This window comes from Schistocerca nitens, chromosome 1, assembly GCF_023898315.1.
Source record: "Schistocerca nitens isolate TAMUIC-IGC-003100 chromosome 1, iqSchNite1.1, whole genome shotgun sequence".
Taxonomy (NCBI): domain Eukaryota; kingdom Metazoa; phylum Arthropoda; class Insecta; order Orthoptera; family Acrididae; genus Schistocerca; species Schistocerca nitens.
Window position 1 is genome coordinate 705,367,331 of NC_064614.1, and position 27,384 is coordinate 705,394,714.

At 43.6% G+C, this 27,384-nt stretch overlaps 1 protein-coding gene across 5 annotated transcripts in view; it reads right to left on the bottom strand.

Annotated features, from left to right (window-relative positions):
• Positions 1–27,384, bottom strand: part of LOC126259741 (calcium homeostasis endoplasmic reticulum protein) — a 335,568-nt gene that overhangs the window by 128,558 nt on the left and 179,626 nt on the right. For 4 of the 5 annotated variants that reach the window (XM_049956747.1, XM_049956740.1, XM_049956731.1 and 1 more), the window contains one exon: positions 14,571–14,744. The exons of the other annotated variant lie outside the window; for it this stretch is intronic. In XM_049956747.1, the coding sequence (XP_049812704.1) occupies positions 14,571–14,744 (174 nt within the window). The remainder of the gene's footprint in view (positions 1–14,570; positions 14,745–27,384) is intronic. 5 annotated transcript variants of the gene reach the window in all.

Genomic DNA, 27,384 nt, shown 5'->3' on the forward strand with positions numbered 1-27,384 from the left:
TATGGTGTTATGGGCGCTCAACAGTGTAGTCTTTAGCGCCCGAACGGAAACAACAACGGACGAGTGTCACTAAAATGCAGCAAGTGCAAAAATAGGATTAAAATTATAGGTGAAAGTCTACAGAGGCAGTTTGCACGTCAACAGTAGCAAAGAGGAAAGCAGCACATAATGAGGAGAACTGCAAGAGAACGGAGGGGAAGGGGTTAAAATGAAACACATAGCACATGTTTGGAACTGGCCTATTACAAGAATAAAAAGGAGTGGTAAGCCACTCGGCAACACACTAAAAATTCCAACCTAAAATTTTTGGCTGAAGCCCAGAAACATCACAGTACCTTAAAACTTTCTTGACACTTGCCTCGTCATCGGCTAAAATCGAGGGCAGATCCCCACTAATATTAACTTCCGCCCTGACAAAACGATATAAATCACACTCAACTAAAATGTGGCGTACAGTGATTCGTACGCCACAGGCATCACACAGAGCGGGTTCCTCTCGCCGTAGTAAGAAGGCATGCGTAAGAGGACAGTGCCCTATGCGAAGACGTGTAAGGGTCACTTCGTCACGCCTAGGTGACCGGCAGGAGGAACACCACGGCTGGATGGTGGGTTTCACCAACCGCAGCTTATTTTCCCTCACCGCCAGCCATTCCTCCTCCCACAATTGCATATACTTCCGCCGCAGCACAGAAACGACACCTTGCAAAGGAATAGAACACTGTGTCACCTCCGGTAACCTGCAGGCGTCCTTGGCAGCTCTGTCAGCTTGTTCATTTCCCCGTATGCACACATGCCCTGGCACCCAGCAAAAGGACACTTGCTTGCCCTGTCGTTGGAGGATGTACAGTTGATCGTAAATCAGCTGTTCCAACTTCTCCGCTGGGTACAGGTTCTGCAGTGACTGTAATGCGCTCAGTGAGTCAGAGCAAATTAGGAAGTGTTGGCCCCGAGTAAACCGTATCTGCTCCAATGCCTTCAGGATCGTGTGAAGTTCTGAGGAAAAAACAGTGTATTCCTGGGGAAGGCGAATCCTGATGACACGGTCGGGGAACACGACTGAGCAGCCAAGAAAATCTCCCTGTTGGGATCCATCAATGTAGACTACTAAGAGCTTCTGATACTCACTAAATGTGTATTACATCACAATAAAAAGTGAGATTGAAATGAGGAACTTCTGAGCCTCACTGAAAAGTATTAGCACTTACAAGAAAGAAAATAATATTTCACATGCTGGATGCACAAAGTTTTCCATGAAGAGCTGTTATCATTTTGAAGTTAAATAGCTTGGGGACAAGAAGATTACAAGCGGTCTCTTTATTGTGAACATTGCCATTCAATTGAAAGATGCACCCTGCTGTTGAGCCACAATTATTATATAATGCAAAAATCTAATTCAGAAGTTTCACAACATACATTAAATGGTGCTGAAAGTGACAATGGAAACTGTCCTTAACACTTGGAATCAAAGAAAAAGTTATGGTTGGTTGTTGGGATGTTTAAGGGGGACTAAACAGCTAAGGTCATCAGTCCCCCATTCCAAAAACAGGCGAGACAGGGTCACGAAGCAGGTAAAACCCTAGAGGGAAGGAGACTCCCCCCAGGCACTACAAGAACACAAATGCAACAACGAACACTACAGACAAGAAGAGGACAGACAAACACCAGACACTAACATACAGAAGAAAAGAAGATGGCTGGAAACTGGTTGACTGACCGCGAGACAAAAAAAAGGGAAAGAGTCAACCAGCAGACTATACACCAAAACAGCAACAAATGTAAAGAGACGCGAGGACAAAAGACACAGAATGGGAAGGTGCAGGACCTCCCTAAATCGAACCATAAAAAGGACTACCACGGATAAAATGTAAAACATTGTCAGCCATGGAGGCATCGTCAGATAAAACCAAAGCCAAAGTGCCCGGGAGATTAAAAGATTGCCGGAGTGTGCGCAGTCGAGGACACTCCAGCAAAATGTGGCCGACCGTCAGCCGGGACCCACACCGACACAGAGGGGGATCCTCCTGACGCAACAGATGGCCGTGCGTCAGGTATGTATGGCCGATGCGCAGCCGACACAGGACCACCGAGTCCCTGCGAGAAGCCCGCAGGGAGGAACGCCACACATCGGTCGTCTCCTTGACAGCCCGCAGATTATTCGGGGCTGTCATGCCACGCCACTCAGCAGCCCACATCCCAAGCACCTTACGGCGCAACACCAGCTGCTGGTCGCGAGCCGTAAGGCCGATCTCCAAAACTGGGGCGTCGATCGCCCCTTTGGCCAACCTGTCGACACGTTCGTTCCCTGGGATGCCAACGTGACCCGGCGTCCAAACAAAGACCACCGAACGTCCAGAGCGGGTAATGGTGGAAACAGACTCCCGAATAGAGGACACCAGAGGACATGAGGGATAGCAGCGGTCGATGGCCTGGAGGCTGCTCAGGGAGTCACTGCAGATGACAAGGGACGTACCTGAGCAGGAACGCATATGCTCAAGAGCGCGCAATATGGCCACCAGCTCTGCAGTAAAAATACTGCAGCCAGCCGGCAAGGAGCGCTGTTCAACGTGGGCGGCATGAGCAAAAGCGTAGGCAGTGCGACCATCAACCAGGGAACCATCGGTGTAGACAGGCTCACAGTCCGAAAATGAGGCGAGGAGCGCAAGAAAACGGCGACGGAGGGCCACAGGCGGAACCGAGTCCTTGGGTCCCTGTGCCAAGTCCAGACGGACGGACGGACGGGACAAGCACCAGGGAGGCGTAGGTGCACGGACCCGGAAGGGAGGCAGAAGAGGGAATGATCCCAGTTCGGACAGCAGGGACTGGACACGGACAGCTATGGAAAGCCCAGACCGAGGTCGCCGTTCGGGCAGGTGGAGGACCGAGACAGGGAAAAGCAGGCGACGATGGGGATGGCCCGGCGAGCAATGAACGTGGACAGCATAGTCGGCGAGCAGTCGATGGCGGCGAATCCGCAGCGGGGGAACCCCGGCCTCCACCAGTAGACTATCCACGGGGCTCGTACGAAATGCGCCAGTTGCAAGCCGAACCCCACAGTGATGTATGGGGTCTAACAACTTCAACACTGAGGGTGATGCAGACCCATAGGCCAGGCTCCCATAATCAAGCCTGGACTGCACAAGGGCTTTGTACAGTCGCAACAGCGTGCAGCGATCCGCACCCCAAGATGTGTGGCTGAGGCAGCGGAGGGCGTTGAGATGCCGCCAGCACTTTTGCTTCAGCTGAGTAATATGAGGAACCCATGTGAGCCGGGCATCAAACACGAGTCCTAAGAAGCGGCAAGTGTCCACCACTTCAAGCAGGTGGCCGTCAAGGGAAAGTTCAGGATGAGGGTGGACCGTCCGACGCCTGCAGAAGTGCATAACTCGAGTCTTGGCTGCAGAGAACTGAAAACCGTGAGTCAGAGCCCACGATTCTGCCTTGCGTACGGCTACTTGCAGCCTGCGTTCGGCGACCCCCGTAGTCGTGGAGCTAAATGAGATGCAGAAGTCGTCGGCATACAAAGAAGGAGACACCGACGACCCCACGGCTGCAGCCAGACCATTAATGGCCACTAGAAATAACGAGACGCTCAACACCGAGCCCTGCGGGACCCCATTCTCCTGTGTATAGGATGAACTAGAGGCGGCACCGACTTGTACCCGGAAAGAGCGGTGCAATAGAAAGGTCTGAAGAAAAGCCGGGAGTCGACCACGAAGACCCCACTCATGCAACGTAGCAAGGATGTGATGCCTCCATGTGGTGTCATACGCCTTCCGCAGATCGAAGAATACGGCAACGAGATGCTGACGTCGGGCAAAGGCCGTACGGATAGCAGATTCCAGCCGCACCAAATTGTCCGCTGCAGACCGGCCCCGACGGAAGCCACCCTGGGATGGAGCGAGGAGACCGCGCGATTCGAGGACCCAACACAAACGCCGCCCCACCATACGTTCGAGCAATTTGCACAAAACGTTGGTGAGGGTAATGGGACGATAGCTGTCCACCGCCAGTGGGTCCGCATCGGGCTTCAAGATGGGGACAATAAGACCCTCACGCCATTGCGACGGGAACACGCCCTCGCTCCAAATGCGGTTAAAGATGGTGAGGACGTGTCGCTGGCAGTCCCTGGAAAGATGCTTCAGCATCTGCGCGTGTATACCGTCTGGTCCTGGTGCCGTATCAGGGCAGTCGGCGAGGGCAGCAAGGAATTCCCGCTCGCTGAAGGGAGCATTGTATTTCTCAGAACGACGCGTGTGGAACGATAACGGCGTCCGCTCGGCTCGCTCCTTTAGAGAGCGAAAGGCGGGGGGATAAGTTGCAGTCGCAGAGCTCTGAGCAAAGTGCGCAGCAAGGTGTTCAGCAATGGCGGCAGAGTCCGTGCAGACAGCGCCGTCCAAGGAGATCCCAGCGACACCCATAGGGGTCTGGTGTCCATAAATCCGCCGTATCCGGGACCACACGAGCGAGGGGGAGACACGAGAGCCCAAGGATGAAACATACCGCTCCCAGCACTCCTGCTTACGCCGTGCAATAAGACGACGGGCGAAGGCACGGAGCCTCTTAAAGGCGATGAGGGTCTCGAGAGACGGGTGCCGCCGATGACGCTGGAGGGCCCGCCGACGGTCGCGAATAGCTTCAGCAATCTCCGGCGACCACCAGGGTACAGCCTTCCTCCGAGGGAGTCCAGAAGAGCGGGGGATGGCAGCCTCGGCCGCCGAAATGATGGACGTGGTTAAGTCACGGACCACATCGTCAATGTCACCCTGCGGGGGAGACTCAACGGTTGCCGCGGAAGTGAAACTCGGCCAGTCAGCCCTGTGGAGAGCCCAGCGGGGCAGGCGCCCAGAAGAATGACACTGGGGCAGTGACAAATAGATGGGAAAATGGTCACTACCACACAGGTCAGGATGCACTCTCCAGTGGAGAGATGGGACAAGGCCGGGGCTGCAAAGAGAGAGATCGATGGCCGAGAACGAGCCGTGGGCCACACTGAAATGTGTGGGAGCACCGGTGTTCAGGAGGCTAAGGTCGAGCTGAGCCAACAAATGCTCCACGGCACGACCGCGGTCATCGGAGACAGTCCCACCCCATAGAGGGTTGTGGGCATTGAAATCGCCCAGCAACAAGAAAGGTGGCGGCAGTTGTGCTATCAGAGCAGCCAGGACATGCTGTGCGACAGCACCATCCGGTGGTAGGTAAATACTGCAGACGGTAACAGCCTGTGGCGTCCACACCCGAACAGCGACAGCCTCTAAAGCTGTTTGTAGAGGTACAAACTCGCTGTGTAGAGAGTTAAGGACATATATGCAGACGCCGCCAGACACCCTTTCATAAGCTGCCCGGTTCTTAAAATAACCCCGATAGCCACGGAGGGCGGGGGTTCGCAGTGCTGGAAACCAAGTTTCCTGGAGAGCAATACAGAGGAAAGGGTGAAGGCTGATAAGTTGGCGGAGCTCAGCTAGATGGTGGAAGAAACCGCTGCAGTTCCACTGGAGGATGGTGGTGTCCATGGCTGGGAAAGGCGTGACGGGACTGGGAAGGCAGATTACGCCGACGGGTCACCTGCTGCCTCCGATTGAGCACCCGCGCTAGTGTTATTCATGGCGTCTGAGGGACCGCCGAGATCGAGGTCCTCAGCGGACGCCAGAATCTCCACCTCGTCCTCCGAGGCGGAGCTTGTAGTAAGCGGTGGGACAGGTGCCACCGCAATGTTGGTATTCTTGGGGACTTTCTTCTGGTTCTGTTTCTGTTTCGCCCGTTGTGCCTTCGGTGGTTCAGGCTTGGAGGGCTTAGAGGGCTTCACAGGGTCAGTCTCAGGGACAGAGGACGACCGGGAGGCCCTACGACCAGGGGCTGGTGGTTGTTTGAGCCACTTGCCGGTGTCTGCTGTCCCGCTGGTCGGAACTTGTGAAGGGAGGTCCCCAAGGGACCCCTTCCGTACGAGAGTAGCCGAAGAAGTCTTACGCTTCTCCGGCTGGGAAGGGGGGACTGATGTCCCCGATGGTTGGGAGGTTGTTGCTCCTGGAGAGGATGGAGCAGGAGCAACAGGGTGTGAAGTGCCCCCCACAAGCAAGGGGGCTGGTGGATGCTGACTGATCTTAGAGCCGATTCGTGATGATGGCAGAACCGTCGTTGCAGCAGCGGCGTAGGTTGACGTCATTGCCACAGGATGGAGCCTCTCATATTTCCGTCTAGCCTCGGGGTAGGTCAGCCGGTCCAGGGTCTTATATTCCATTATCTTTCTTTCTTTCTGCAATATCCTACAGTCCGGCGAGCAGGGGGAATGGTGTTCTCCGCAGTTAACACAGATAGGAGGCGGGGCACATGGAGTATCGGGATGCGAAGGACGTCCACAATCCCGACACATGAGGCTGGAAGCACAACGAGAGGACATGTGCCCGAACTTCCAGCATTTAAAACACCGCATCGGAGGAGGGATATATGGCTTCACATCACAACGGTAAACCATCACCTTGACCTTTTCGGGTAATACATCACCTTCGAAGGCCAAGATGAAGGCACCGGTGGCTACCTGATTATCCCTCGGACCCCGATGGACGCGCCGGACGAAGTGAACACCTCGTAGTTCGAGGTGGGCGCGTAATTCATCGTCGGACTGCAGAAGAAGATCCCTGTGGAATATAATACCCTGGACCATGTTGAGACTCTTATGCGGCGTGATGCTAACTGAAACATCCCCCAACTTGTCACAATTGAGCAACCTCCGTGACTGGGCAGAGGATGCCGTTTTGATGAGCACAGAACCAGAGCGCATCTTTGACAAGCCCTCCACCTCCCCGAACTTGTCCTCTAAATGCTCCACAAAAAACTGGGGCTTAGTTGACATAAACGATTCTCCATCGACTCGCGTGCACACAAGGAACCGGGGTGAATATTCTCCACCGACTTCTTTTGCCATACGTTCCTCCCATGGAGTGGCCAGGGAGGGAAATGATCGCGGTTCGTATTTCCTGCCGTTGAGGTTAGACCTCGATCGCTTAGAGACTGCTGGTGGAGGCCCACCAGCGAGAGATGATGTACCACGCTTCATTGCGGGTCATCCACCCTGATGCCACCTACTCCGACCAAGGGCCCTCCCCACGGCCGCCACCCAGCCGCAGCAATAGCCACCTGGCAGGATGGCCATTGCCGGGAGTCCCGATGCCCCAGGGAGATGGGCATCTACTCCTTGGCATACGTGGGGAGTTAACGGCGCAGGCATCAGTAGAGCGATCCCTGTGTTGTCAGGGGGCTACAACCAAGAGGGTACATGGCGGCCCCACCACAACGGACTGGCTACCGTGCTGGATCTTAGGTGCAAAATGTCCAACGTCGTCGTCGCAGTTAAAAGAAACACTGCAGAGTGCAGCGTGGTAATCGCCCAAGAGATCGAAAACGAGCGGGACATCATTGCAACGACGAGAAATCCGGCTAAAGGTCTAATTGCACGACGGATACAGTGCACCATGTAAGGCGCCCTTCCCCAATTGGCTCGCTCTTCGGAATAATTTAGAAATATGGAGGTCAAACCCGAGAGGGGACCATCACGTAAGGCCGAAACATGTGAGACTCCTTTTAGTCGCCTCTTACGACAGGCAGGAATACCGCGGGCCTATTCTAACCCCCGAACCCGCAGGGGGCGAAAAAGTTATAATAAGCTGCAAACACAGCTGTTGCACTCACATCAAAAGCAATTCTAAATGTGTATCATGTTCAGCACTGAGATGGTGCAAATAAATAATGAAATTAGTAATCAGCTTTAGAATACGTCATCCGAAACTGACACACTTGTCTGGACAGTCAATTCTTTCTTCAAGTTTGCCTAGTGTTGAAGGGCTGTTACAGAAAACTGTGCCATTCAACAGACACTAGACTCAGTATGTAATAGACGGCAGTGACTGAGGCTCAGCCGCAACATCTCACACAGGCCTCTTAGATTATGCTTAATAAACACACAACTGTTGCAGCAATTTCCAATGCAACTATAATTTGTGAGTGGCTAACATTTTTAACAACACTTTTACTACAGTACCCAAATACTGCAATTTGTTATACAGATGGTGAATGGTTTTCATATCCACACACTTTACAGCTTGAAAATGAACACGTATAAAACAGAAATGCTGGCCAGTACTAACTTCCAGGTGGTGAAATGTTTTGTACTGCTGACAAAAAAACACAAAAATAAAAGTGATGACATTATCAATGCATATGGAGTTATTAATTCCTTTTTCAAAGAAACTGGAGGAACAGAGGGGAAAAGTTAAGAAGGAAAGGCAGGTCACTGAGACCCCAGAACGAAGGGACCCACCTGTCTGGTCACACCAGCCAACTTCATCCTTACCCATAACTACTTCACTTTTGAGGGCCAGACCTCCAAAAATCAGGGGGGCTGCTGTGGGAACTAGGACAGCCCATCCTATGTCAATTTTTTCATGGGCTGCATGGCAGAGGCATTCCTCAAGACACAGAAGCTGGGGATTCTGACTCAATACATATTTATCAGTGACATCTTTGTGATCTAGACGCAAATTGAGAGGAACTGCTACATTCTCTGCAACAAACTAACTCCTTTTCCCAGGAACCTTTCCAAAACCAAAGCAACTGAGTGAGGTGGCGCAGTGGGTAGGACACTGGACTCGCATTTGGGAGGACGACGGTTCAACCCTGCGTCCAGCCATCCTGATTTAGATTTTCCGTGGTTTCCCTAAATCGCTCCAGGCAAATGCCCGGATGGCTCCTTTGAAAGGGCATGGCCGACTTCCTTCCCTGTCGTTCCCTAATCCGCTGTCTGGTCTCCTTCCCCAAACAACCTAACTCACAACCAAAGCCACCTTCCTTTACATTTACCTCCACCTCACTGAAGTCCACATCCAAAGCTCAGTCCATATAAAACCAAGCAATAAGCAACAATACCACATTCTGAATGCTATCAACCCCTCCACATCAACTGCTCTCTTCCCTATAGCATAGGCATCCACAATAAACATACCTGCTCCATTAGTGAATCCTTCAGCACTTACACCAACAAACTCTCCCAGACTTTCACCTTCCATAACTACCCCACACATGTTATTCACAATCTCATCTCCCCAGCAGTATCTTCTTCTGAGTCAGTTCTCACTTACAAAAATCTCAGAAGCACCCAATGCTCAAGTCAAGCCCTAAAATGAGATCCTCCCTCCCAGATATCCTATTAATATCACCCAACGTCAGCTCCCATCACAAGCCTAGGCTCCATAACATCCTAGTCAAACCATATGACATTCTCAAACCATTATACCTACCCCTAGTTTCCTAACCCTCTAACTGTCCCCACTGATAAATCTGCACCATCACCTACCCAGTACAATTTATTCTAGACCCATCATATCAAATGCAGAGCAACTCATGAAATCACACAAGTTGTTTATCAACTAATTTATGTCCACTGCACAGCATTTTATGTGGGCAGGAGCACCAGTAAACTGGCTGAGCATGTGAATTGACAGAAAAGAGCTCCCTACCTTAGGGAGATTATGTACCTAGTTTCCAAAATGCTCTGCCAGATGACTCATGCCCCCAATGCCTGCTACATCACAAGAACTACTTGGATCCTCCCATGCGATAGTAGTTGCTCTGAAAGTCAGTGATGGGAACTTGGCTTCAACCCATCCTTGCACCCGACATCTTCCTGAATTTAATCTCTGTTAATACGCCCTACCTCTCTTTTTTCATTATACCTTTATTTTTCTCAGTTTTGTCTGCCTCCCTCCCCACTTCCTGTCTTGCATTTATTTGCATTCTCAAATGAATTTTCCGTTGCTGCAGCTGAATATGCATAAACCAAGATAAATGTGTGAATCTACTGAAACTGGAAGGGCTGTAAGAAAGCAAGAGGATATATAGAATAGGTTATGAGTAGGTAAGTATAAGGCCTATCTGTATAGGGGAAAAAAAGTGTTAGTTCATACAGGCAACAGTGAAATGTGCCGAAGATATATTAATAACTCCGCATTAATGTAATCTGCAAGGTCAGCAAAAAAAATTAAAAATTCTATAGTTTACAATTTTATTTTAATGCTTGTAACATAGTTCTTCTGTTCTAATTTGCCGTGGTCTACGGACCTATCTTTTTCCACATATGCCTAACAAATAAAAAGTGGATAGCTCATGGAAGAAAAGTATTTTATTTCTACGAGTTTTAAGCACACCTGTTCCCCACTATGTGCATTGTGAACCATTACGTCAAATTTTTGGATGGACGGGAATAATCTTCAAGAAGACAACTGCCGCATCATCATCAACATTGTCGTACTACGAGAGAGAAGAGGTAATTACCAATAACAGGAAGAAAACTTTCATTATTCCTAGTTCATGTTGTGGAAGAATGAAAGCACTACCTAAATCATGTCCTGCAGGATGCCTGTGTGAAAGTAAAAACTTTCGACAGGAGCTGTCGATCATGGTGTTATAATCATACCTCTCTCTCACCAAATTAACTGTATTTTTACACAGTTAAAAAGAAATTTAAAATTGTGGACAGGCAGAAATTACACGAAAGCAAAGTGACCACAGAAGATGCTATATACACTGATGGGGAAAAAAATAACAGCACCAAGAAGGAGATGTGCAACATAAACGAAAGTTGGTAGGCATGTTTCTACATCTAGAAGATGATGTCTATTCCGATTTTGTGCCAGTTGCATAGGAGTGCCACTAATAGTGGCACTATGGGATTGCAAATCAGGTTTGCTTTAAACACATGATGTAACAATCATGAACAATAGTTACTTTTGAGATTGGATGTGTGAGTTGATGTTAGTCAAGAATGCCTTTAAGATGACAAAGATGGCATTATCAACACCTAACAGAGTTTGAACAAGGTTGTGTAATAGGGCTACGAGAAACTGGGTGTCCCTTCTGCAATATTGCAGAAAGACTTGGCAAGAATGTAGCCAATGTACATGACTGCTGGCAGCAGTATCACGAGAATGTATGTTTCCAAGATCAGGCTCAGGCCAGCCATGTGGCACTACTGAGAGACAAGACCATCGTATTCAGCATTTGGCTCTGGCACATCATACTGCATCTGCACCAGCAATTTGAGCAGCAGTTGGCACCACAGTGACACGATGAACTTTTACAAATTGGTTAGTTCAAGGAGAGCTCCAAGCCAGATGCCCTGTAGCATGTATTCCACTGACCACCGAACTACCAACATCTGCAACTTCAGTAGTGTCCAGTGAGAGCTCAATGGAGGGTAGGGTGCAGATCTGTTGTGTTTTACGATGAAAACTGGTTCTGTCTCGGTGACAGTGATAGCTGTGTGTTAGTTTGAAGGAGGTCAGTTGAGGGTCTTTAACCGACTTGTCTGCGTATTAGATACACTGGACCTACACCTGGAGTTATGGTTTGGGGTGTGATTTCATATGACAGCAGGAGAACTCTCATGGTTATCCCATACACTCTGACTGCAAATCTGTATGTCAATCTAGTGATCTGATGTGTTGTGCTGCCATTCATGAAGAGCATTCCAGGAGGTGTTCTCCAATGGGATAAGCTCGCCCACATACCAATGTTGTGACTCAATGTGCTCTACAGTGTCGACATGTTGCCTTAGCCTGCTCAATCGCCAGATCTCTCTCCAGTCGAGCATATATGGAACATCATTAGACAATAACTCCAGCATCATCCACAAATAGTGTTAACCTTCCCTGTATTGACCAACCAAGTGTAACAGGCATATAACTCCGTCCCACAAACTGACAGCCATCACCTGTACATCACAATGCATGCACATTTGCATGCAACATTCTGGCATTTACACCAGTTATTAATGTCCAGCATTTCAAATTTTCAATGTCTTATCTTGCACTTACATTAACCTGTGATCTTGCAATGTTAATTCCTTAAATATGATACCAAGGAAAATGTATGGCCAAAATTTCATTATTCTACATTAATTACTTTTAGGTGTTGCGATTTCTTTTCCATCAGTGTAAGAAGCCATCAACAAATCTAAGGAGAATTATCAAAAAACTGTAAGGTTTGATGCCATGCTTAATTACGCAACAACATGTAATTTCTGGCCAGTTACAGGTACAAAAATAGGTGCACAGTCAAGTGATAGCAAAAGAAAGGCAGTAATTCTTATGGAGAGAGAACAGACATTCCTCTCCTCAACTGATTTATAGAAGGAAAATATAGGAGTAAAATCACTCTTGCAATTTAAAGGAAAATGCAATCAATCTACACATAACAGAGGATTACACCAATGCTGGTTACTGTTTACCAAAGACTATTCAAGCAGCTGCGCATCACTTAAAATTCAAGGATGACACAAGGCACTCTATTGTTGAGTATGGTGTACAGCCAAGTTGCATAACTGCACATCAATGCTGTTCACGTCAGACAGCTTTCTACGTGTGCAACATATATGTGCTTCAAAATGAAGGGATTTGTTGAGGTTTATCAGTTCCTCTCTCAAAACTTCTGGATTTGGAGGCAACAATTATATGAAAACCACTCTGTTGCTTTGAATTGTATGCTGTTGGTAAGTTTATGTATTAAAGGTGGACGTAGTCACCTCCAACACACACACACACACACACACACACACACACACACACACAGGCCAAAGCAAACCAACCTGACAATAGATCTGTGAAAACATTCAAATAGCTTGTTTGTCTTAACAATTTAAAATGAAGAAAGGAATGTAGTTTTCAATATCCTGTCTTGATCAAGTAATTATGAATGGTGCACTAGCTAAGATTAGGAAGATCGAGCATGGCCTATGCAGAGAAAGCCAGGTGCAGGACCAGCACTAACATACAGGCAACAAATGCAACCATGTTGGGTGCCATAGCTTGAGAGGTGTCAAGTTTAAGTGAAAATCCAGAAAATTCCAGTAAATGTAAGTTTTACATCAACAGCTTATGGTTTTGTCTCCAGGTCAACAAAACATAAAAGCAGGAACTTGTTACATAAATGAAAATTATCCACACATTATCTGATACCTTTGCAAAGATTTCAGTTTTGTTCATGAGTCCGTTGACCACTCAATATCTCAGTCATATCTAACAGTGTTATTTTTATTTCACTTAAGACTTTTTCTTATTGTGTTAATGTTGTGTCTGAAGTGTAACTGTAATGAGTGCATATAAAATTTATTGTCGTTTTTGTGTAGTTGATGATTACAAAAGAGAAGGGAAGAATGAAAGCAGGTGCCACACTTATCCTCCCCCCAATAGAGAGACTGCCGAGCTTAATATCCCCATCAGATGGGAGAATTACTATCAACAGTGTTGAAAGCCCTCACTCCGTAGAAGGTTGGAACTGTTCACCACTAATCTTCTTCCAATTCTAGCCTGCAGCAGGTGGGGTGAAGTAATCATTCGTGTTGTAATAAGATGACACACCAGCAATCTTTTATTAGGTGAGAAAAGTAACAAGCAAGTATTTCATTACAAAAATGAAAGGACCTCTGTAAAGGCCAGAAACAAAATGCAATCACAGATAGTGTGTATCTGAAAAAGCCCAAACTCTCAAAGCAGAACAAACACACTGGTGTCGACTCCTATAGCATTTAATAGATGATTTGAGTATACTAGCTACACATAACTTGACTTTCTCTGAAAGTACAGGCTGTGAATTCACAATAACGTGCTTCAAAAAATTATCACCTTGAATGAACTTCTCTGGAGTATGAGGATACAAGACACATGAATTATTTGTGAAAAAAATATTCAACATGTATTCGCATAATATCATCAAAACTGCAGAAAATATAGATAACCCAAACCTGCATGTCCACTGGGAACTTTCATCTTGAATGTAAGTGCAATGCCTTAGCCATTGTGCCAGTGAGACAGACAGAGAGAGAGAGAGAGAGAGAGAGAGAGAGAGAGAGAGTGAGTGAAAAGAATGGATAAATCTCACAGTCAGAAAGCAGGTGCCAGATTACAGTTCACTGGAAGGTTTTGTTATGCATTCAATCTTGGAACAATACCTACCCACCTGATACCCTTCACAAGTCAGAATGACTGAAGAAATTTAAGCAGTTCACAGAATAGCAATGCAAATGGCTGTAGATTTTATCTAATACACATGAAAATTAAGCAGATGTTTAAGAAGTTCCTATGGGAGCCTCTACAAGAACGATATTAGAATTTAAAATTCCAAATATTTGTCGGCAAAGAGGATTTCAACATACATCCTTTCCTATAAACAACACTCGTAAAACAACTACACCAATAAAAGTGGAGGAATCAGAGCACATAGTTAAGTGGTAAGGTTGTCATTTATATGCACAGCATCTGTGAATGGAATGATATGGGGCAAAAAGTAACTGTTACCAGTACTCTCTATCATAAGCAATATGATGATGCCTCATGCAATAGTAATGTACATTCAAAATTCAATCAGAAAATTTAGTTGTAGTACATGATACATTGTACAATATTACAAACACAAATAACCAGATATGATTCATCTGTGAGTGTACAATTTCCAGGTAACAGCATATTAGAAAAGGTTGTCAACAATTTTATTCACAATTTCTGTACAAATTAAAGAAGAGCACTCACCTGGTGGAAAATTAACAGGAGGGTAGCCTGGTGGTGGCTGACTGAAATTAATTTCAGGAGGAGGACCAGCTTCATTCTGTTGGTGTGGTGGAGGTGGTGGAGGCGGTTGCTGTGTTGCTGCTAGAACTGGGATGTGTGACTGAATACTCTGGGCTGCAGCTAACTGTTGATGTTCTGTGAACAGTAACATGGTCTGTTAATACAAGAACCATCAAAAAGTAAGGTGAACATGTGGTCAGGTGAGTAAGTTATCTAATAACTTTCAATATAAAAAGTTAGATATGGAAGACCAAACTGGGTGAGCCAGAATATGCAACTGCAGCAAGGCTGACAACTATATGAACAAGGAAAATAGCCTTATGCTCTTGGAAATTGTTCCTTAAGTAGGAGGGACGGAAAATTGAGCAATGTTTTTGGGGTTGGGGGATTTTTTTGTTTTGTTTTTTGTTTTGATTTGTGGGGGGGGGGGGGAGTTATGGGTGAAGGAAAGAAGAACAGTCCTTCCATAATTCCAGGTATAAGACATAGAAACAACAAACAGAAGAAAAAAAATGCTAGTGGGGGAAAAAAGAAAACAAAAAAAGTTATGTAGATTATAGATGGTAGCAAAGTTGTTTTTTTTTTTTTTTTTTTTTTTTTTTTTTTTTTTTTTGGGGGGGGGGGGGGGAGTATTCAAATCAGCAACAGAGTCCAAAAGGAATCAATGGAAGAATGACAGAAAGAAGAAAGCTGTGTTTGTGATAGCGAAAAGAATATCTCAAGTTCAATCAGCATTATTAAAAAGCAACAGGACACAAAATGAAAATCCTGTCATCTTAATGAATGTGGTCTTCTAGCCACAAAAATCACTGATGGATATTCCGTTAACAACACACATTATAGTCTGAAGCCACTGGTCAGAGGAGTGCACACGTGTGTTTATGTGCACATATGTGCCCTAATGAATTGCAATTTTGTTGTGGGCCTGAAAACTGACCCCAAATATTTGCAAGAAACAAATTAATATTGTGCAGCCGCACCAATGCAGAATGAAGCAAATGTATACACATGCTCAAGTTTTATTTATTTATTTATTAATTTTTTTATTATGAGTGAAAAGTATGTAGACAAGCTTCTATGAAGTTTTACTGTGCTATAAATGATGCTGTTAGTGATTCTTTCACTTGTATGGACAACTGAATTTGTCTCTATGGAGTTAGCTGTTTGATAACACACTATGGTAGGTCACTTAGTGCATGGGAAGTATTCTTCTTGGACATGAATAATAATGAACATGTCCTGTGGGTCAATGAAAGATGTATTCTAATATCTGCCAGGCTGTTGTCCTACTTGTGGAGAAGCAAAATGTTTCCCAAGAATCAACCTATAATATCATAAGATGAAAGCATTTTTCTCTCACAACTGTCTTGCAACACTGGCCATTCAGTGACCACATGCCATACCTGAACATTAAGTATGATTTCTAAATTTCTTTCTGACCTCCTCTATTGATGCAAAAATTGTCCTCTCATGTCTCAAGTTGTGTAGAGAAGCATTATGAAATGCAGCACAGTATATTTACAGAATTTACACCAGGTCTTGTGCGTTCAACAGGCACAATGAAGCTGCACAGCTGTTTGTGTGGGTGGGTGGGCACAAACATGCACATATGTATGAGTACTCTAGTTTGTTAAAGGATTTGCCCTAAAGCTAGTGAAGTTTTCAATCTCTTTTGTGTGCCTGTCATCGAGTCTGTGCTTGTAACATTCACAGAGTGGTTAAGAGTTTAGTTACAGCGGGACAGGTTTGGTGGAACATAAATATTTTACGAGTAAAGAAGACCATTCAACAAAAAGTCATCAAAAGGCGCGCGCGCGCGCGCGCGCGCGCACACACGCACACACACACACACACACACACACACACACACACACACACAAAAAAAAAAAGGGAAAGAAAGAAAGAAAAACTTGCAAGCTTTTGGAGTAAATCCTCTCTCGAGCTACAGTAAAAACAAGCGCACATACACGTGGCTATGCCCCTACATGGTGCCAGCTGGACGCACAATGCCAAAGCTGCAGTTCGACAGGTGGGTTAGGTTGGGCAAAGGTTCTGTCTATTGAGATGGCGAAGGGAGAGAGAGACAGGCAGGAATAGGGGTTGAGGGTGTATGGCTACTGGCTCAGAGACAGGCACCTGGATTGCTGTCTAGGAATGCAGGAGGGAGGGGTGGCAGGTTCATTGGCTGGGCATGTGATGCACAGGTGTTGAAATTAGTGAGGAGTGGCGCATGGTGAAGATGACTTGGGGACACGAATTGGAAGGGTACGATAAGTCAGGGGAAGGGGAAAGTGATGGTTGGAAGGTGTGGAGACAGTGGATTATCAGAGATTGAGGCAAGAATGATTATGGGAGCAAAGGATGTATTGCAAGGGTAACTCTCATCTGTGTAGTTCAGAAAAGCTGGTGGTGGGGGGAAGGATCGAGATGGGCTGGGTTGTGAAGCAGCCATTGAAATTGAGCATGCTGTACTCAGGTGCATGTTGTGCCACTGGGTGGTCAACTTTACTCTTGCTACTAGTTTGGCAGTGGTCTTTCATCCTTGTGGCAAGCTGTGGCAATTTGACTGTTACCATTCCTTCTGCACCAAAAATCCCTTCCTTACAGCCCAGTCATCAGTGGACGATGTATCTGCAGTGACGAGAACTGCCTTGCCCAGTATGCTGAAGGTCTTACAAAGGCCTTCAAAGACAGGCACAATCCAACCCACCCTCCCCCCAAACCAAGTCCATAAACAAATTTCCCACACCATACCTTGAAATACCCACAATCGTCCCACGACCCCCAAGAATCAACTACAAAGGTGCACCCCCATTAACATCCAACAGCACCCTGGACTTGAACAACTGAACTATATCCTTCATCATGGCTTTATCTATCACCATGCTCTGAAATGGAGGACATTGTACCCAAGACCCTTGTCACTCCTCCTAAAGAGGTGTTTCATCACCCACCCTACTTACACAACAGAGTAGTCCATCCCACTCCCATTCCCGCTGCAACCTGTCGCCACAGGGATCATATCCCTGTGAGAGACCCAGGAGCAAGACCTACGAGTCCACACACACCCAGTACTTCCTACTCCAATCAGGTCACAGATTTATCCAACCCCATCTGAGGCCGGGCCTAATCTATCTAAATTACAGCTTAATAGCAGGTGTTCACTTTCAGATAGGTATTCTGTATTTTGCTACTGTTGTGTAATGCCGCTGCAATGCTGCGCACTCAAAAGTGAATGAATATTTTTTATTTTTTTAAAAAAACATCACAGTAGATCCTAATATATCTAAATTATAGCTTAATAGCAGGTGTTCGCTTTCAGATAGGTATTCTGTATTTCGCTGCTGTTTGGTAATGCCTTATTTAGGCATTTTTGCATAGGCACTTTTTATTGTAGAGGTTTTTAGTGAAACCATATGCTCTCCCCATTTTATGCACCCTTTCCTCTATTGCAGACTTTTTCAAAGCATTTTCTTTGATTCTCCCCCAAAGATATCTGAATTTTTTTTACCCTCTTATTGGTGAATATTTGTTTAGAAGAATTTTGGAGCATCCTTAACGTTTGTTACTTTTTTTTTTTTTTTTTGCAGAAATTTTTAAGCCAGTTCCACTGGCTATTTCTTCCAGGAGATTTATTTGTGCTATAGGCAATGCCATACTTTTAGAAAGTATAGGAAAATCATCTGCAAATGCAAGACATTTGAAGTAGATCTTTTTGCTTCCTCTTCCTAACCTCACACGCAAGATGTAGAGTTCAATAAGCTTCTCATTCCAAATTCTTACAATTATCCCCAACATAATATTAAAAAGAATTTGGGATAGACCATCACTTTGTTGTACACCTGTTTTTGTTCTGAAAGGCTGTGAATTTTCTCCCATATATTTTACTTTGCAAACAGTATCTGTAAGTGTTTCATGGATGAGTTTTACCAGTTTAGACTTTACACAAAATTCTTAAATTATGTTATCTATAATTCCACTGTGAACAGTATAAAAAGCCTTCCTGAAATCCACAATCATAACTACAATTTCCTTTGAATTAAGTAATTTGTCGCAATTACTGACTTCAGATTAAATATTTGTTCTGATCATGACCTTCTCCCCTTCCTAAAATCACCTTGATATTTACCTAAATGTCTGTCTAATGTTGTTTCTGTTCTGCTTGATAAAATCTTGGAAAATACTTTATATGCCACTGGCAGTAAAGAGATTCCTCTGTAGTTGTTTACAACCTGTTTATTACCTTTTCTGTGGAGTGGACATATCAAGACAACCTTCCATTCCTCTGGGATTTCTTCAAACCGTAAATTTAGCTCACGTGCTATACTTGGCAAGGACAACTTCAAAAGTTCAGCTGTAATAGAATCTTCTCCACAATCTTTGTTGTTTTTGAGGGTTTTAGTTGCTTCTTCAATTTCTTCACTAGTTAGAGGTAAATCGTCTTCCAAATTTTCATTAATATCTGAGAATTCCGGTTTGTGACTCCGTTCAGGACACTTTAGAAGCTGATGAAAATATCTTGCTACTATTTCACAATTTTCAATTTTACCATTTTGATTTTTGAAACAGACGTTTGGAGTTTGGTACCCCTTCAACTTGTTCTTAAATTATTTTTTTACAAAGTTTTTGTCTATTTCCAAAACTCTCCCTTTCAGATGCTTGTTTGGTATTTCTGATTAACCTTTCTTTGTTGTTTAAATTTATTACAATCTTCAATTTTCTTTGAGCCTTCCCATTTTTTAGCCTTCTCTGCTATGGCTTCCTTGCATATTTCATTTCACCTTATTTTACTTTTATTTTTTACTACCCAAAAGTTTTCTGTGCAGTATTATTAATTGCTTAGGATGTTTCCTGCCATTTTCCATGTGTAGTCACTTTAATTTCGTCTTGATAGTTTTTAATTGATTCTTTTGTTATAATATGTTGTTATAATATATCTGTCTGTATTAACCTTTGTGACTTTCTTCGTTCTTTATTAGGTAGGAGTTTGACTTTAATTTTAAGCAGGGAATGATCAGAATCAAATGCACAATTCCACCATTAACTGATAGGAAAGATATTCTCTCTGAGGTGGATTTAAATTCTGTTACACTTCCTATTATACTTTTATGAACATAGAAAGCTGTACCCAGTAATGGCATCTGATTCATAATTTTGATTGCTGGTTTCCCTTTGAATATTCTGTAGTTACACGTATCTACTACATTTTCATCTAGGAACCTTGTTTCTTGAGCTGCCTAAAATCTGAATAATGTTTTTTTGTAATAGTATTTCTAGATCCTTTTGTTTACCCATCTTGATAAGAGAATTTACATTTAAAATGCCTATAAAGAACTTCTTTTTGAATTTTATTTTAAAAGGATTCCAAGGTTGCTCCGATTCAACCTTCTGATTGCAGTTGTTGGGACTTTCAGAACCCTTGGTCCCAAAGCATTGCATGATGCAATGGTGGATTTCTCTCTTGAGTTACCACCTCGGGTAGTGCATTCATTTTGGGGACTTCACATATTGCAATTGAAATTGTATTATGTACAAAGTACGGAGTTGAATCACAAGATATGATTGGATTGCTGTCATTATTTTATTTTTGTTTTAGTCTGTAGGTTATCAGAATATTCACAAAAATTATCAGGGAGTAATTGTTAGAGTCGAGGATGAAGCCAAGTTTAAATACTGTCATGACTTTCGATTTCCATCACGGGGAAGAGCTAACAGCTAACAGATAAAAACTGTCTTGTTTATAACTCAATATTGTAATTAATGATGTCTTGAATGCTTAAACTTTCCACATTAGTTAAACAACATTGTAATTGCTATTTTGCTTTCTGAAGGTGAAAAACTGGCTAAAATCTATTCTCGAGTACTTTTATATTGTGGTGAAAGCTGAATAAATCTCGGAAGTTATTGTAAGTGGGCAGAGCAGTTCACAAGCAGTTGAACCTCAGTGACTGACATGCAGTGTCCTGGCTGGTAGGTAGAAGTGTTAACTGCTTTGCTTAATACCCACAATGATGACATTATTCATGAAGACTGTCACATTATGGTTGGACTTATAGCAAAAACAATTCCAATAGATGTAGGCACAGTTCACCATATTATCAGTAATAAGCTCAAGAACAAGTGAAAGACGGGCCCAGAAAGAGTTAATGCAACAACACAAGTAATCAAGACTCATAGCTCATAGACTTAAAAGACTGCTATGGAAGGAAGTGTGACCCTTTTCTAAACAAGATTCTAGCATTTGACAAAACTATGATTCACCATTCTGAACCAAAGTCCAAAAGACGATGACTTGTGGAAAAGTGACGCAGGCAGCAAGAAAAAGAAATCTTTGCATCAAGTATAAAAAAACAAGTTCATTGTTGGGAGAAGAGTATCTATATTGGTGGAGATTATGTTGAGCAGCAGGAAAAGTTTCAGTTCGTAAAAATGCACTTTTTTTTTTATTACATCAGTATGTCTCTTTAATTATTGAATGTCCATCTTATTAAATGGTCTAGGTGGTTTTGATCAAAAACCATAGGTTCGTGTCAAGCTACTTCAATCTTAACTGAGCACCAAAGTTAAGTGAGAAACCGTATGGCGCACAACTGTGTATTAAGCCCTTTTATATGACGTTCTGGTGGTAGACATTGCCCGTAACACATAAACAAATAAATTTTTGACAAGTGGCCTGTCATTGTCAGCAACCGAATAAAGTGGTGAGAAGCTAATTTTCGGTATACACTTACTGGTTGCAGGTTTTTTGCGTGACTTTATGACACTCATACTTGTTAATCACAGCAGTATGCCATATGCTCATAGCTTTCCGTAGACAATTTAATATCTTACAGAACAGAATGCCACTTCATTGTGGAGGTGATAAGAGTAACAGTTTATCACATTACTGTTCACCCCCAATATTCCCCTCCGATATTCGACCGTGGATTTCTTGTAAATTATGATTCTGAATGCAAATTAATGCTCTGTTATGTGACGATATTTCCCTGTTTTAGCTTTCATGACAGATGTTGTATAGAAGCCTTGTCAAAGGTAGGTAAACAAAACTCCTTGATTTCAATTCCTGAAGTGCTAGGCACGTCCAAAACCAGTAAAAAAAGTCTGCAGATATTATTGATCTGCTCAATTTCTACTGAAAAATTTGCAGTTGCTCAAATACAGAGACACCAACTAATGTTCCCACAGCCCCTTGGTCTCTGTCGGAGACTTATTTTGGAAGCTTGAGGTCGCAGTCTCCAGTGTCGAAAAAGTCGTGGTGTGTAGGCCTATGTGGTCCCACTACTGCAATGTCAGGATTCTGCCTGTTAGTCCTGCCAGTGCTGTTCAGTGTGAAGTAAGTAAATACAGTACTGTAAATTATACTATTCAACACAGCCTGCATAGAGAGAACTTTTACCTCACAAATATGATTTTTCATGTAAATAATGATTTATTTCCATTGTACTTTTTTGCGGAATAGCCATGTGTTCTAACTGAAATTCTCTTAACATTGGATTGGGAGATATCCATGTTTTAGCTTTTCTTGGGAGTTTCGTAAAGAAGGTCGACATTAGTTTCTGGTGAGAGCTCTGACACAAATTGATTAGCCTCATACCATTTACATTGGTTCTTCTATGAGCTGAGTATTGTCCAACTACATTTCTTAATTTCTCTTCTCTGCCTATTTCTACACTGAAGTAGCCTAATAGTAATATTGTGTTTTTCTTTGGAATTTTGGATATTTCTGTTTCTAAAAGATCCCAGAATTTTCTTTTTTTGTGGATTTTTCCATTTTCTTCACTTATTGGTGCATGGCAATTAACAAGTCATGTATCTTGTTTTTCCATTTAATGATAGGAAAGATATTCTCTCGAGGTGGATTTAAATTCTGCTATTTCCTATTATGCTTATACGAACATAGAAAGCTGTATGCAGTAATGGCATCTGAGTCATAATTTTCATTGCTGGTTTGCCTTTGAAGATTCTGAAGTTACAACTATCAACTACATTTTCATCTAGGAAACTTGTTTCTTGAATTGCTTCAAATTTGAATTTTGTTTCTGTCTGAAAGTATTTCCAGTTCTTTTGCTCCAATTCAACCTTTCGATTGCAGTTGTTGGGACTCCACAAAACCCTTGGTCCCAATGCATTTCAGATACAACGGTGGGTTTCTCTCTCGGGTTTTCACTTTGTGTAGTGAAGCCATTTTGCAGTCTTTCCCTACTGCAATTCCTTACCTACAAAGTAAGGAACTGAAATCCAAGATAAGATCAGATTGTTAGTCCGAAATTTTAATTTCTGTTTGTGATTCATTGCACTAGGCTCTCCAATTGGGAAGTAAATCAGACTTCCTCATCCACCTATGACACCAGTGGCAGGGTGTATTACCTCTCTAAAATTAAAGTCAAACTTCTACCTAACAACAAACGAAGAAAGTCACAAAGGTTAATAACATTTAATACAGAAGAGCTTATTATAACAAAAGTATCAATTAAAAACCATAAAGATGAAATTAAAGTGGTTAAACATTGCAAATGGCAGGAAATATCCTCAGCTATTAATAATGCTGCACAGAAAACTTTAGGGCCAATAACAAAATAAAAGCAAAATAATCTGGAATGGAATCTGCAAAGAAGCCACAGCAGAGGGGGCTAAAAAATGACAAAAATGGAAACGTTCATAGAAAATTCAAGATTAAGATCAATTTTAACAACAAAGAAAGGAAACAGCCAGGTTAATCAAAAATACAAAATGAGTCTTTGAGGAGAAGAAACTTTTGGAAACAGACAACAACTAAGCAAAAAATAATACCAAATGTCTGTTTCAAAAATGAAAATGGCAAAACTGGGTTAAGCAATACTGAAAATTGTGAAATACTTGCAAGATATTTTCATTAGCTTAAAGAAATGCAAAAATAAGGCATTACAACACAGTAGTGAAGGTAGAATGTCAATACAAAAATTAATGTCTGGCATTGACCTATAATTTAGATAGATTAGAAGAATTAGAAAGGCAAATTGTAATGGAAATATTATGACCACGAAACACAGCAGAAGGTCGGAAATTATGAAGTAATGCTGAAATATACCAAAATACAGAAAATATTTCAAACGTAATGAGAAAAAGAAGACTCACGCATTTTGGACATTCATTCGGAACACAAGATTAACTAATAAGATTTTAAAATATCTGTGGGGGTAAGAAGTCCACTCGGAGGAAGGCAACGGCAAACCACCTCCATGAAGACTTTGCCTAGTAAGGCGGTGCGGGTTTCCCGCATCATTCCCCTACGCTCTGTAAAGAAGCATGGGACTTCATTTCATTTCAAGAAGTCCACACAAGCTGGCTCAATGAAGTCAAAAAGGATTTGGAAAGAAACAATGTAAAAACAGAAGATGTAAACAACAGAGAAGCCTTTTGGGAAAAAGTATTGAAAATGGAAGGATTCCAACATAGAGTAGTTAAAAAGCCTGGTTCAAAATGGTCTGAAAACAGAAAGAAGAAACATAGTGAACAGATGAGAGCATAGGGAAGAAAAGAAAAGAACAAACAATTAAATATGTTGTTTCTGAAGAATTACAACCACTTGCTTACACCTTTCATATTTCAAGTATTTGTCAATGGGAGAGATGCTCACACTGCATCTTTGAAACAGAAACTTTACTCCTGGATTGCTAGCCTGCTCAAAACGCTGATGGGCTTTGGACATGTATTCCATCCTGCTACAAGAATGATTGGGACTTGGCAAACATTGTAGATTAAGTCTGGCAACTCTATAATAGTCGAGATACTTCCTGGAGGGACACAGAATTATCCTGCTAAGTTTCCTTGATATTGTCTACATTATGAACAATTCTCACTTACTGTTTGTCATCTAATGATCAAATGCAAGTTTCAAGTCCAGGAACTAGTGTCATTCATTGCAAATTATCCCTCAAAGCCTCCACTAGCACTAAAAGGGAGAAGTGAACGCTACAGTACATCCCTATGTCAGTGGAAACGATATCACCAACCACAGCCGAATTTTTGATGGTTTTAGGTTCTAATCTCACAAGAGCCTAAAATGTCAATTCTTATGTGACGGAGCTACAGCGGTTCTGCTTGCTGCAAATAATTCATGTTAAAACCATCCACCTGACATGAGAAAGCTGTTATTCAACTTCATTTCTTAAATAACACTCACCCCCTACACAGCACAGATATTCAAGCTTCCTACCTTCCCACTTCTATCAAATTGCCACAAACCTTTGCCCCAACCTCCTCCTTCCTGGCACATTTTGCCCATAGTAGTGCATTACATACTTAGTATTCCTCACGTAATATGCTGCGAGGATACTGGTTACAACATTGTTCTTACTGCTTGGTGTACACACTGTTTATAGAAAATATTTCATGCTGAAGGTGAAACTATTTTAAATAATCTGATGTTTGTCAATGTGAGGTTATAAACATCCACTGCAGACCATAGGCACAATCCATCACAATCACCTGGGCTGATGCTGGGTGGACTTAGGATGATGGGACAGAAATTGTTCTTATCAGGATGGGCAGCCACGAGCTCATCATAGAAACGTTTTGCCGAGGTTTTGCTGTTACTGGCAGGTTATAAAATGTATTATATCACATCTTTTTAGAGCTAGTCGGCAATGACGATCAGTTCTGTGATTGAATCTTGGTCAGGCATGAATATTTTGCTTAGTTAATATTGGGTCTCAATCCACATCCAGAACAAAACAGTTCATCATATCATTTAAATTAGAAACAAATGCAAGGCTACCTGTTCATTAATAACTTTCATTTATAATGTCACTCTATGTTAGTTAACTAGTGCAATGAGTGGTTTTTGAACTGCACATAGATCAATGTGCCATCATGAAGATGTTGAAATTACTAGTGACTCATTGTTGACAGTGAGGTTTTCATAGAGCACTTGATGATTTTAATCACGTGAATGATGGTTAATAGCTGGTTGAAAATATATTAGGGGAAAAGATTTCAAAACTTACTGATGTGTTAGAATATTATGAAAATAGAAGTTCTTACTTACCATATAGCGGAGATGCTGGGTCACAGATAGGCAATAGGCACAACAAAAATACTGTCACAAATAAAGCTTTCAGTCAGTAAGGCCTTTGTCAAATACAGACGACGACGACGACGACACACACACACACACACACACACACACACACACACACACACACACACACACACAGACGACTGCAGTCTCTGGCAACTGAAGCCACGCTGCAAGCAGCAGCAATAGTGCATGATGGGAGTGGCGACTGGGCAGGGAGGGGGAGGGATAGTATGGTAAGGGTAGCGGAAAGTGAAGTGCTGCTGGTTAGATGATAAGCAGGGGAGAGAGGGGTGGGGGGGGGGGGTAAAAGTCGAAAAAGAGAAAAGTAAACAGACTAGATGTGATGGTGGAATGACGACTGAGTAGTGCTGGAATGGGAACAGGGAAGGGGCTGGATGGGTGAGGACTGTGACTTACGAAGGTTGAGGCCAGGAGATACGGGAACATAGGGTGGATTGCAGGAAAAGTTCCCACCTATGCAATTCAGAAAAGCTGGCATTGGTGGGAAGGATTCATATGACACAGGCTGTGAAGCAGTCACTGAAATGAAGGATGTCAAGTTTGGCAGTGTGCTCAGTAACAGGCTGGTCCACTTGTTTTTGGCCCCGGTTATCAGTGGCCATTCATGCGGGTGCACAGCTTGTTGGTTGGCTTTCCCACATAGAGTGCAGCACAGTGGTTGCTGCTTAGCTTGTAGATCACTTGACTGGTTTCATAGGTAGCCTTGCATTTGATGGGATAGGTGATGTCTGTGACCAGACTGGAGTAGGTGGTGGTGGGAGGATATATGGGGCAGGTTTTGCTTCTAGGTCCATGACAGGGATATGAGCCATGAGGTAAGGAGTTATGTAAGGATGGACGAGTATATTGTGTAGGTTTGGTGTACTGTGGGAGGGGTGGGAAGGATAGTGGGAAGGTCATTTCTCATTTCAGGGCACGACGAGAGGTAGTCAAAACTCTGGCAGAGAATGTAATTCAGTTGCTCCAGTCCTGGGTGGTACTGAGTTATGAGGGGGATGCTCCTCTGTGGCTGGACGGTGGGACACTGGAAGGTGGTGGGAGACTGGAAAGATAAGGCATGGAAGATTTATTTTTGTAGAAGGTTGGAAGGTATAATTACAGTCTGTGAAGAGTTCAGTGAGATCCCCGGTATATTTTGAGAGGGAGCGCTCGTCACTGCAGAAGTGACGACCACAGGTGGCTAGGCTGTATGGAAGGGACTTCTTGGTATGGATTGGGTGGCAGCTGTCAAAGTGGAGGTATTACTGGTGGTTAACAGGTTTTATATGTCCTGCCCACTATCCTTCCCACCCCTCTGACAGTAGTATTCTGCCATCCACTGAACATACACAATATACTCGTCCATCCTTACACAGCCCCTGCTTCAAACCCCTTACCTTGTGGCTCATATCCCTATAATAGACCAGATGCAACACCTGTCCCCTACATCCTCCCACCACCACCTACTAAAGCCCAGTCACAATTATAACCTATCCCATCAAAGGCAGGGATACCTGTGAAATCAGTTATGTGATCAACAAGCTAAGTTGCAACCACTGTGCTGCATTCTATGTGGGCATGACGACCAACATGCTGTCTGTCTGCATGAAAGTCCACTGACAAACTGTGGCCAAGATACAAGTGGACCACCCTGTAGCTGAGCACACTCCCAAACATGACATCCTTCATTTTAAGGACTGCTTCACAGCATGTGCC